Source organism: Sceloporus occidentalis, unplaced genomic scaffold (assembly GCF_023333645.1).
Source record: "Sceloporus occidentalis isolate IW3139 unplaced genomic scaffold, rSceOcc1.0.p SCAF_4, whole genome shotgun sequence".
NCBI classification, from domain to species: Eukaryota; Metazoa; Chordata; class Lepidosauria; order Squamata; family Phrynosomatidae; genus Sceloporus; species Sceloporus occidentalis.
The window spans coordinates 108,229,967-108,242,012 of record NW_028316984.1 but is presented as its reverse complement, the minus strand read 5'-3'; the positions used below and the strand labels follow the sequence as shown (position 1 = coordinate 108,242,012).

The 12,046-nt window shown below is 38.2% G+C and overlaps 1 protein-coding gene across 6 annotated transcripts in view; it reads right to left on the bottom strand.

Moving 5' to 3' along the window:
• Positions 1-12,046, bottom strand: part of BMAL1 (basic helix-loop-helix ARNT like 1) — a 76,846-nt gene that overhangs the window by 27,585 nt on the left and 37,215 nt on the right. For all 6 annotated transcript variants that reach the window (XM_089521207.1, XM_089521211.1, XM_089521206.1 and 3 more), the window contains 5 exons: positions 7,585-7,731; positions 5,492-5,639; positions 4,791-4,811; positions 1,563-1,601; positions 1,099-1,140 (listed from right to left, as the gene is read on the bottom strand). In XM_089521207.1, the coding sequence (XP_089377333.1) occupies positions 1,099-1,140; positions 1,563-1,601; positions 4,791-4,811; positions 5,492-5,631 (242 nt within the window). In that variant the 5' untranslated portion in view covers positions 5,632-5,639; positions 7,585-7,731. The remainder of the gene's footprint in view (positions 1-1,098; positions 1,141-1,562; positions 1,602-4,790; positions 4,812-5,491; positions 5,640-7,584; positions 7,732-12,046) is intronic.

Sequence of the window (12,046 nt, the reverse complement as noted above, 5' to 3'; positions counted from 1 at the left end):
CCCCTTCACATTATCCCATACTGCATGGTGAATGCCTGCTCAGCCATGGAAACCCACTAGATGACCTTGGACAAGTGACACTCTCTCATCCTTAGTAGAAGGCAATGACAACCCTCCCCTTAAATGGATCTTGTCAAGGAAATCCTATGAGAGGGTCACTGTGAGCTAAAATTGACTTGACACATAACAAGAATTTAAGGCTATGTTAATGCAGACTCTGTACCTTTTACAGTATGTCAGTGCCATTTTATGCACAATATCCCAGAATGTTTTATATGCCAACAGCACTGAATTTAGCAGAGAATCAAATCTTATGCTGTACTTTCAAACTACAAAGATGAATTATTGGACCATGAGACCACTAGATGGATATTGGATTGTAGATGGGCAAACAGTGATTCCAAAAATACAGGATGAACCTGAGCCAGTTGCCTATTACCAACTTGTTTCATGCTTTCTTAATCTGTTATCACAATCATATAGTAGGCTAAAATTCTTAAATGATCATAAAGCAACTACTATTATAGAATTAATAGTGCATATCTAAATACTTACATAAGCTGCTTTAAAATATTTGTGTATATACTTGCCCCTTGGAACTCACGGGAGATCCATTCCGGAACCCCCCCCCCCCCGCGAATTCCAAACCTCACACATATTCTAGCCTCATAGGCTTGAATGGGCATGTGCATGTGGAGCATGTGTGCCCTATTGAGGTTAATGGCAGTTGCCCCTCCATGGATTTCTCAAGTCTGCGGACTTGGAGGGGCGACTATACTTCATAACTGATACAAATCAAAGCTATACAATATCTTTTTTTCAGTTTTCTGTTTTTATTTTCATCACCAATCTGCTCATTTAAGAGGTTGAAGTTACCTAGCCTGCAAAATGTTTTGGCAGTGTCAGCTATAAGAAATCAATGCAGAGTTTAAGGCAAGAATTTTGTAATATCTGGATCAATCAATGTCATGGAGTTACAATGCTGTTTTAAAATACAATTATCTGCTGATCAAGCAAGAAAACTTATTCTGGGAACACATCCAAATTACATCATTGAGTCCAAACTTAGTTGAAAAACAAAGACTGCAAATATTTTACCTTGCATTTTTTATTCTGCCTTGTTGGTCTGTATATTCCAACCTGGAGGGAAATAAAATGGCACAAGTAAACCCTTGGTAACAGATCACTGTTTGCCATGTGGCGTCTGTGTGTGTGTGGTGTGAGAGAGATGATGTTCAGAGATTCATGCCAAAAGCTTCCTTTGACATATGCAACCAAGTGCAGAATCGATTGGATCTTAGTCATTGAATGATTAAATTTGAGAAGGATCACAAATGCATATTTGTTTATGAAGATCAGCATTTCTCTGCATTGTATGTGCTGATTCTCCAGTATTACTAATTTGATCTTTCTACATTCCCCAATTCCCACAGACCACAATTACATTCCATGGAAAGTAGATCTCTCCCTTCATCACATCCTCTGAAATGATCAAAGTTTCAGTTTAAATGTGTGTTTAATTTTAAAGCTGCACAGTCAATTCAGCAAGGGCGAACAAATACCTTCCATGTTGATCATCCTTATCTGTGTCCATGCCTTCGCTAAAATCAGAACAAAAGAAAGATAAACATGCTAGAAATATAACAGCAAGTATTTTCTTTTACCCCACCTAAGCATAGAAATAAGCTATATAAATATATAGTTTGCATACAAACATTTAACAGCAAGTATCTATTGGCCCCATACAGACAGGCCAGAATAAAGCTGCTTCGAGTCACTTTGGAGGTATGCGGTTTAAATGATGCATGCGTCCTAAGAGGCTGGACGTTGCGCCAAAGCTGTGCTCCAGTCCTTAGGACTGGATCGTGGCTTTGGTGCGGCTTCTGGCCTCTTAGGAAACATGCAGCACTTAAACAGCATACCTCCAAAGTGACCCAAAGCAGCTTCATTTTGGCTTGTCTGTATGGGGCCAACATTTAATAGTTAGCAGTGCTCATGAGAAGGGGTGTTCTTATTGCTCTCTTATTCGTAACAGGTAAATTCAATCTTAAACATTTTCTACTGTATTTTTGTGTTTGAGACAAAAAAAACATTATAAATTATAACTCTTTAGTTGATTCAATCAAGTGTTTAAAGGTTAAGAATTGTATCCATAAAACTATTCTAGGTATGTGGAAAACTTGGACACACTTGGTTGGATTTTAACTTACAATTATCACAGCATAAAAAATACTAACTACTATGATGAATAATCATGGTTTAGAATATAAACTTGCTAGCTATCATTCCCTGTGAGGATGGCTATTAATTTCTCTAGCGCCAAAGAAATCCTGTAATGGACAGATGCTTATGTCAAAAATACTCTGTTATAAACTTCCTGGTACTTCTTTTATGTCAGTGTTCATGCTCTGCTTTTATGAAACTCAGCACTTGCAACCAGAGGATTGTAGTAAGGTCATGTATGCACTAATCTTATGCACTAATTTGTCAATGATGTAGACAATTCAGAAATAATACCATATTTACTGATATATAAACAGATTTTAAAACTTTTTCTCCCTTTGTGTTATTTTTCTTGTATCTATTACAGCAAAATTCCAGGGCATAGTAATTAATCCAATGATATAAAATCCAATTACAGTAAAATCAGATCTTAGAAAGATCTTTACCCATTCCCTCTATGTGATGGAATTATGATATTAGAAATGACATAATATGATGAGAGGGGAAAAACCAGCTTCTCAAAAGTAGAAAATCTTCTCTTTGCTGAAAAATACCAAATACAACTAATTTTTATGCACTGTTCATGAGTCATCAAATGCATCTGGCAGTGTCAAATTTAAGGGATTCTGAAGCCTTTTTTACATTAACCAACAAACCAGACTCGAGGGCTGCTAACAGCAACAACAACAAAAAAACCTAGAGGCTGCAGGACAGCACATTACAAGCTGCTGACAATAATCTAGAATATATTTTTCCGCATTGTTAGTTTTCCTTTATTCTATAATACAGTAATATGTGCCTGTGACTTCAGCATAGCTCCAAGACCCTAGAACACCAGAAAGCTAACATGGGGTGGAAACAGACAGGCAAAATAAAGTGGCTTCCACCCACTTTGAAAGTAGGTCATTTATATGATGCTATTGGTGTCACTGGGGATGGATGGGTGCTGTGGTGCACCTCACACCGGGTGACAACCCAGAAAGGGGCTGACAACTGGTCCAGCCCTCCTCCCACACACCGTCCCCACATCTCCCATGAGCCATCCTCTTGATGCCCCCCCCCTGCACACCATCCTGTTCTTTTCCTCATCAGGAAAAGGACAGGGCGGCCACCCTCAGAAGCCCGGCTCCCACACTGGGTGAAACCCGATGCAGGGATGACACTGTGTGATGCACACTTCCAAAGCAGGTGGAAACTGAAATGAAGCCACACTCTAGGGCTAAAAAACAGAGCAAAAAGAAGCTGGGTTAATTTGACTTCGCTCGAAAAACACACACCTGCGTATAAATAGCCCAACATTAGCACAGGGCTGCAGCAAAGCAAAAAAATGAAAGTGTGACAACTCCAATAGATTTAGTTACAACATACACAAACCAGACAGGGGTCATGGGGTAAAGGGGGCATGTTATTGGGGGGGCTCCATGATTGTGTTTTGCCAATGTATCATTCAAACATCGATGCACTACTGTACTGTACAGGCGGAGCATTGCATGGGCAACTATGTGGCTCGTCAAAGGGGTGGGCATTCAATGGGATGGCATCTGGGCCAGACGTGAGAGGTAACTGGAGGTTATAGATGGTGTGTTTGTGCAACAATAGCAGGGAGGCAACAAAAAAAATTACCCAGTGGCAGCAGTTGGGCCCACCTTGGGAGCTGGCTCTGTGGAAAGCAGGGGTTCGACCCGCTTTTGGAAAAGCAGGATCAAGCCGTTTTTTCCTGCCTGTCTGCTCCAGTCCATAGTAAGAAGATAATGGGGTCATACCTTGGTGCTATTCGGTTTTCAAAATGGATTAATGAATTTAAGTTATTTAAACTCTGTCTGTAGCTTCCAGTAGCATCTTGATACACCAGGCATTTGTATTCTATCTTAGAGACAAGGTTAAAAGCAGACACTGGAAATTAATTTCAAAACAGAGCCCCCACAAGGCCTGTAATTCTATAAACAGTTCAAGGACAGGAAGAAATTCTTACTACCTGGTATATGAGAGGAACAGAGTGATAAGATGGAAAGACTAAATGTAAACAGGGGCAGTGTGGAGATGATGTGAGGGGAGAGAAAAGGTGATAAAGTAGAAGGTAGTGAAGAGAATGAGCAGGGGAACTTTAGGAATTTCTAATCCAAGTGATGCTAGCTATTCTATAAATTGTATAACAAACATATATTCCAAAATATAATAAAGCTAGAGCCTGCATGGTATAGTGGTTCGAGTTTTGGATTATGACTCTGGAGACCAGGGTTCAAATCCATGCTCAGCCATGGAAATTTATTGGGTGACCATGGGCAAGTCATTCTCTCTCATCCCCAGAGGAAGGCAAGAGCAAACCCCTTTTGAACAAATCTTGCCAAGAAAACATTGTGATATGTTCACCTCAGGGTTGCCATAAGTCGGAAATGACTTGAAGACACATAACAACAATAATTTTATCACCAAACCTTTAAATATATAATATGTAATAAATTGCATTTTGACATTATATATCCCTCCTGTTTCCCCTTGAGCTGTTTTATCTCTAATCAGCATTGTAAAAGAATCAACTCCCCCCAACACACAATTTTTGTACTTACTCAAAAGAAAAGCCATCGAGCCTGAAAAAGAGAAAAATGTATACAGTAATATATTCTGAATACTAAGATTTGTTGGCTGTCTTCACATTTTCAACTGTCCACTAATTTTAATTAATGCTGCTAGATAATTGCAATCCTGCAATCTAAGAAAAGATTCTTATTAAGACAATCCTAGATGTCTACCTACTGAGTCTGTATGATGCATGTGTCTGTATGCTTTGAGTATGTTTGCTGCTTTCAGACTTTTTTTTTAAAATTATACATCCTTCTCTTAAAAAACAGTAACATATGATTGAAGTGTCCCTGAAAGACCTATGGACTTGAAGCAAAGTCTCCAGTTCAAAAGCACCACTCTGTCTGATGCCATTTGATAATGAATAAAGCTGTGAATCATCATCATATCTTATCCACCTATCCTCATGGATCGAGGCAGGGAACAATAACAGGCCAATAAATACATAACATCAGTTAAAAATACACATCAATTTTATTCCATTGTTATGCATTTTTATTTCATTTCTCAGAAAAGTGTAACTTGTCATTTGGCATGGTTTACTAGACCACTGTGGACAACTTCTGCAGACAGATCAAGGCCTAATATTTTTCTACTTTTAATGGGAATAAAGCATAGATCTCTAAAGAAAAGAGCTATATGAAGAAAATAACTACTAAAAGGAAATGTTAATTGAAAACAGACTTACTGGTAATCAGTAGAACTTCCTTTCCTTTTCCTATTACAATCCATTCCCGAAGGGTTAAGAGAACTAGAGATTAGATCAGTGGAACCGGGTGACATAAAATCACTGATTGTTGAAGAAATATCCATCCTTTGGTCAGCCATTGGATTGTCTGAAATTACAATCAGCCCTCCTTATCCACTGATTTTTTTTATCCACAGATTCAAGCATCCACAGTTTGAAACTATTTAAACAAGTATAAATTCCAAATAGCGAACCTAATTTTCCACTTTATAGAGAGAACACTATTTTACTACCCAATTGTATTTAATGGGACTTGAGCATCCACAGATTTTGTTATCCACAGGGGGTCCTGGAACCAAACCTCAGCAGATAACAAGGTATCACTATATCAGAAAATGCAAGGTCAGTCTACATAACAGAAACAGTTAACTGATTTATACTGATACATAATACCTTCTATTCCTAAAGCTCAACCTGTCTTAAAGCCATTTCTTATTTCATCCCATAGCAACCCTATGTGTTTTCTAGGTGAGGGGATAGAGGAAACCACAATTACTCAGCTCTGATTGGAGGAAGAGGTAAGAAATGCCAGGCTATGTTAGAATGGAGGTCAGGTGCTCCTGGAAAGCTCAGAGGTAAGAGAAGATGGAGACAGCCATGTCTTCATAGCTGCCAGGAGATGTTAATCAAAAATATTTACTGTATATACTCAACTATAAGTCGACCTCATGTATAAGTCGAGGGCAGGTTTTGAGGCCAAAATTACGGATTTTTATATGACCCATGGATAAGTCGAGGATGAAACATAGAGCCATGTAACAAAGGATCTAAAAATGAAGCAAAGGAAAACGATGCCAAATAACTTACAAAATTCCATCATGAACCCACCACAGTGGATGGATGAGAGAACAGAGGAGGGTCAGTACCTCTTTTAGGTGCTCCCAGGATGTATTAAGCGCCCACCTTTTGTCACTACTCTACTCACAGAAAGGAGGTGGCTCCTTTATTTTTTTAAATAATAGTTAAAAGTACACTTTTTACCCAGACCCATTTTTGACTAAAATTTCTAAACTTATACATGAGTATATACAGTAGTCACTGCCCATGGCAATTTCATTAAAATGAATTGCTACTGATGAACTGATTGTATTCCCCACTGCCATGTATAGGGTGTCCTTCCCCTATCCGGAACAACCCCCCTCCAGCGTAAGGGAAATTCCATGGATGCTCAAGCCTCATTTAAAATAATGGGGCTTGTACATGCAGCGTGGCATGGCACGCGTGCCACAGGCACATGTACCACTGCTTTTTATGGCAAGCGGCCTTCAGCATAAGCTGAAAGCTGTGTAAAGCACACCCGCGTATGACACGGGCAAACTGTACTGATGAACTCCATCTTCTTTTTATAAAAATTCACTGTAAAATTTATCATTGAAAAGCAACAGTTGTTTGCCCAAGACCACCTACGTATTGTCCTGCTGAACTGGGGAGTCATGCACAACTCTCACAAGCTCAAGCCAAACACTTTGCCACTTGAATCACAACAGAAAATTGTACATTTTTGTAACAAGAATATTAAATAGGTTATCTCTTTGTTATTAGTTAAGATGCTACAGGACTCTATTCACTATGGTGATGTTTTGAAAAGGAATTTTGTACCATGTTAAGGTAAAGATGTAAAGATAAAACTGCTTTGAAAAACAAACTGGCATTCAGTTTCCTGGTTATGTATGACATATGCCAGAGTTGAAGTAGCACAGTATACTGTCATTCCTAACATCCTATTTCATTTGAGAAGACGATGAGGGAGCTATATGTAAATGTACATTTAATATATGAGACAGAAGAACTTGGAAAAAGCGAGAAGGATTGGAAGCAAACAGAAACAATTATTTAATTAAAAAAGAGAATTACAAAAGATCTCATTTGCTTTGAACGGAGGCAGAGGTGAAATGTTACAATTAATTTTAATTACAATGTTGCATAACATGTTTTTAGATTTCTACAAATAAAAGCAACCCTCTTGAATGTCTCCCTTCATGGAACAGAGTAAATCAACACAAAAGCATTTAAGCCCCAGCGGTTGTTCTTACCTGTAAGCTTGACACTGAGAACTCTAAATCCACTCCACTATGATGTGATGAGCTCTGCCTACTGGCTGCTGCCAATGCCAAAGCAGCCAGTTACCTCAACCCTCGCTTCATTTTCTCCAGTCTTGTTACACAAAAGCTTTCAAATGCCTGGGTGGTAAGACAACAAATCTATTGTCAGTTCCTTTTTCTCTTTGAGGAAAACAAAAAAAATTGCCTTGATATGCAGAAACTAAAATATAAAGAAATCTCATTGACAAATTCATCGTCACTTAACAGCCATCAAGAATTTGCTAATCTAATCATGAGAATGAATTAATCACTTTTTCCATGGTGTGTTTTGTATTTTACCAAAACAGTACCACTCAAATGGTGAGCCACCTGGATGCTTGTCCCAGGACAGCTTCCAGGAATGAAACATCTGTAGTCAGTGGACACAAATATAGTGCCAGTCCATGGTAGTATGGGGGGGAGGGGAGGACATTGCTGATCATCAGATAGCTTAAGAACCACTGACCCATATCATGGGGCAAAACTATTATCTTTCCTCTTTGTTATGCTCAACACAACCACAAAAGGAGTGGAAGAGTGATCAAAAATGCAAACAATTTATCCAATGTTTTTATTGGACACTATGCTACGCTATTCTAGTTTTGTGCAATTCAGAAAAATTGGCCCCACAACTTCTTGTTGAGACTGTAAAAAAAAAATTCTGCTATCTTGCAGACAAGGAAAAAAATAGTAATTATCTTGCCTTTCATATGAGAACTAAACAAGTGATAATATATCTCCCAGCACATGCAACAAATTGCACTGTCTAGTATTAAATGTCACAATTTAATTTCTTAGAACATATATCACTTCTTCAGCTCATTTTTAATGGAATCGGTTAAGAGAGAAAAATGTTTAAATACTATCGTGCCAATGTGGTATAGCAGTTTAAGTACTGGACTGGGACACCAGAAGACCAGGGTTCAAATGCCCACTCAGCCATGGAAAACCATTGGTTGAACCTGGGCAAGTCCCATTTTCTCAGCCTCAGAAAAAGCCAATGGCAAACCTATTCTGAATAAACCTCTTGATAAATCTTGCCAAGAAAATTCTAGGAGAGAATTAGAATCCACTTGCAGGGATATAATAAGAACAAAGCATCTGAACCAGGGCTTTGGAGTTGGTATGTGAAATCTTTGACTATGACTCCTCTATTTTTCTACTGTTTTACTCTGGCCCCTTCATAAATCACATATGTATATTAATTAATAGCAATAAATTTACTATAATAAAATGGTAGCACAAGGCATTTCTTCACCACCACATGAATCATCAGGCTACTTAAACTGATAGAACATAAGATACATTTATTTGATTAATTTTTTTTATTATTTTGAAGCCACATTTGGAGACAATACTTTCCTACCCACTCTGACTCCACTACAGATGTAAAATTTCTGGACATTTTGAAGTCTTGGAAATAAAATGTTTTTTTCTGTTTTTTCCCAGGGGGAAAATGTAATTTTGGGGGGAAATTGGGGGGGGGGGAAGCAACATTAGCAGTTTTTACAGATTGAAAGCCACTCTGTTACTTTAGGAACATAAAATATAACTATGTATAATTAGATTTGGCATAAAATTATCACAATTGGTATATTAAAATACAGTGTATCCAAACAATTATTACGAATGGAATTAACTTCTATTTTTAAAACATTTTTATTTGTAACAAATGGAGTAATAATCTCCTGAGCTTTGGTTTTGCTAGTTTATGTGGAGCAAACAAAAGAAAAATAGACATAAAGCACCTCTTCCCCCTAAAAAGAATTGAGGGGGGGGGGGGGGTGGTGGTGGAGAAAAGTATTTGGAAGGGAGGAGGGACTAAGATTCAATTAATAGGAATGAAATTTAATCACATTCAGTTTCCGAGCTCTGGGCTGTATCCACACTGCAGAACTAATGCAGTTTGATAACACTTTAACTGTCATGGCTCAGTGCTCGGGAATTATAGTTTGTTGAGGCACCATAACTCTGTGACAGAGAAGGCTAGATGTCTCATAAAACTACAATTCCCAGAATTCTCTAGCACTGAGCCGTGGCAGTTAATGTGGTGTCAAACTGCATTATTTCTGCAGTGTGGATGCAGCCCTGGTTATCAGTATCAGTTTCAGTCTCTGCTTTGGCTTCATCATGTTAGTCTTCATCACAGTTATCATGGACTTAAAAAGCTACCTTCAATCCTAGTCCAGAAGAAAGTCAGGATATAAATCAAGTGCAAGATAATGATGAATAAAGTGAAGCCCAGTCATACTGAAGCATAAGACGTATTATTATTTGGTGGTTCAACAGCTCTGAGTAGGTATTAAATAAAGTAGAAGGTTTCTACTTTGAAAAAAATGTGAGTTCAGGGCCATATTGTTGATGTTCAAAACATAATCCATGACTTGAGGCACCATTCTCAAATTTAAACCAGGATAGCAGTTATTTTTCTAAAAAAATGTTATGGTGGTGGTTACTGTGTAGGAGACCTTTTCAGCAATGGGCAATTTGAACATGTGAAGGAGGTACAGAAACTTTTATAATTTGAGTCTATAAGTGTTTTTGAGGCATTTGGTTGTTTTCTGGTTATTGACTTCTGACCCTCCTGTATCAGTTGTATACAGTCAGCCCTCTGCACATATTCAAACCCCATAGGCTTGAATGGGGGCATGTGCCCGTGAGCGCCCCATTTTAATCCCCTCCATTTGCTCCTCGCGAGTAAGCAAGGGTCACACAAACGGAGGAGCAACTGTATAGTTCTGCTGATCCTGCTTTCAGTGTTACAGATCATGCTTATTTACAGGTTTTATTTGTTGCCTGTTATTTTATCATTGTTTCTGTTTCTGTTCATAAGATTTCAACGGAAAAGCTGCCCAGAAATATTGTAAGTGTATACAGTATCACCATCTAATCTACAGTCGCTCAGATTTATTATTCTGATGTTTATCTCTTTTTAAGCATTGCGACTGCAAAATTGATAACTTTAAAGGGTTGTATATCATTCTGGAATCCATTTTGTAAATGAAGGACAGTCTAGACATTTAAAAATATATATTTGCTTAGAGTATAGATTGAAACCCAATTTTTGGTCCTAAGTAGAACAGACCCACTGAATCACCTTCTAACTATTGTAAGTCACTGCTAATATGTAGCTGCCTTGGGTCCCTTTTTGGAAGAAAAGTAGCATAAAAATGAAATAAATAAATAAATAAATCCCCACTGATTCAGTGGATCTTCCATATCCGTAAGAAACAATTGCATTTAGGCCAATGATACATTATTGCATTTAGTTAATTGATACACTGATACAATGCAACACAATATTATTAGCAGAAACCAATAAAGAACTGGAGCAATTACTAAAGAAGGTCAAAGTGGAACGTGCCAAGGAAGGCTTGATGTTAAACGTCAAGAAAACAAAAATAATGGCCATGGAAGATCTACAGTAATTCATTCTAGATAATGAAAAAAATTGAAATAATCAAAGAGTTCCCATACCTTGGATAAATTATTGATAGAAATTGTAAGTGCGGTCAAGAAATTGGAAGTCCAGGATTGGGAAGGGCATCAATGAAAGAACTGGACAAGATACTGAAGTGTAAAGATATAAATCTGAACACCACAGTGGGAATCATCCAAACCATATTCCCCATCATCATGTACGGATGTGAGAGCTGGACAGTGAAGAAAACCGATAGAAAGAAAATAAACTAATTTGAAATGTAGTGTTGGAGAAGAGGGCTGAAGATACCATGAACAGCCAAGAAGACAAACAAATATGCTTTAGAACAGATCAAGACTGAACTTTCCCTGGAAGCCAGGATGACTAAATTGAGGCTCTCATACTTTGGCCACGTCATGACAAGGCATGAATCATTGAAAAAGACAATAATGCTAGGAAAGGTAAAGAACAGTAGAAAGAAAGGAAGACCACATGTCAGATAGAACCAAAGAGGCCACAGGCCTGAGTCTGCAGGATCTGAGCAGAGCAGTGGAAGACAGAATGTCTTGGTGTCTTGGAGATGTCTCATCCACAGGGTTGCTGTGAGTCGAGATTGACTCAAGGGCAGTTAACAACAACAACAACATTGATAAATAAGCATGTTTGCTATTATTAAGCGCATAATATCACCTCTGATCCCCACTCACCCATAAAAACTCGTTGGGTAAACTTGTGTACATCACACCCTCTCAGGCTTAGAGAAGACAATAGCAAAGCCCCTCTGTATATACTTTGCCAAGAAGATGCTATGACAGGGTTGTCATAGGTCAGACTTGACTTAATGACACATAAAAACAAACAATTCCATAAGCAAGTTTGTACCTTACCATCCTCTTGTTTATCCCAGTGATCTGGCAGGTAACAGTTCATGCTAGAGGTTCACAGAAAATGAAACATCACCAGACACCAAACCACAGATGCATATAGCCCCAT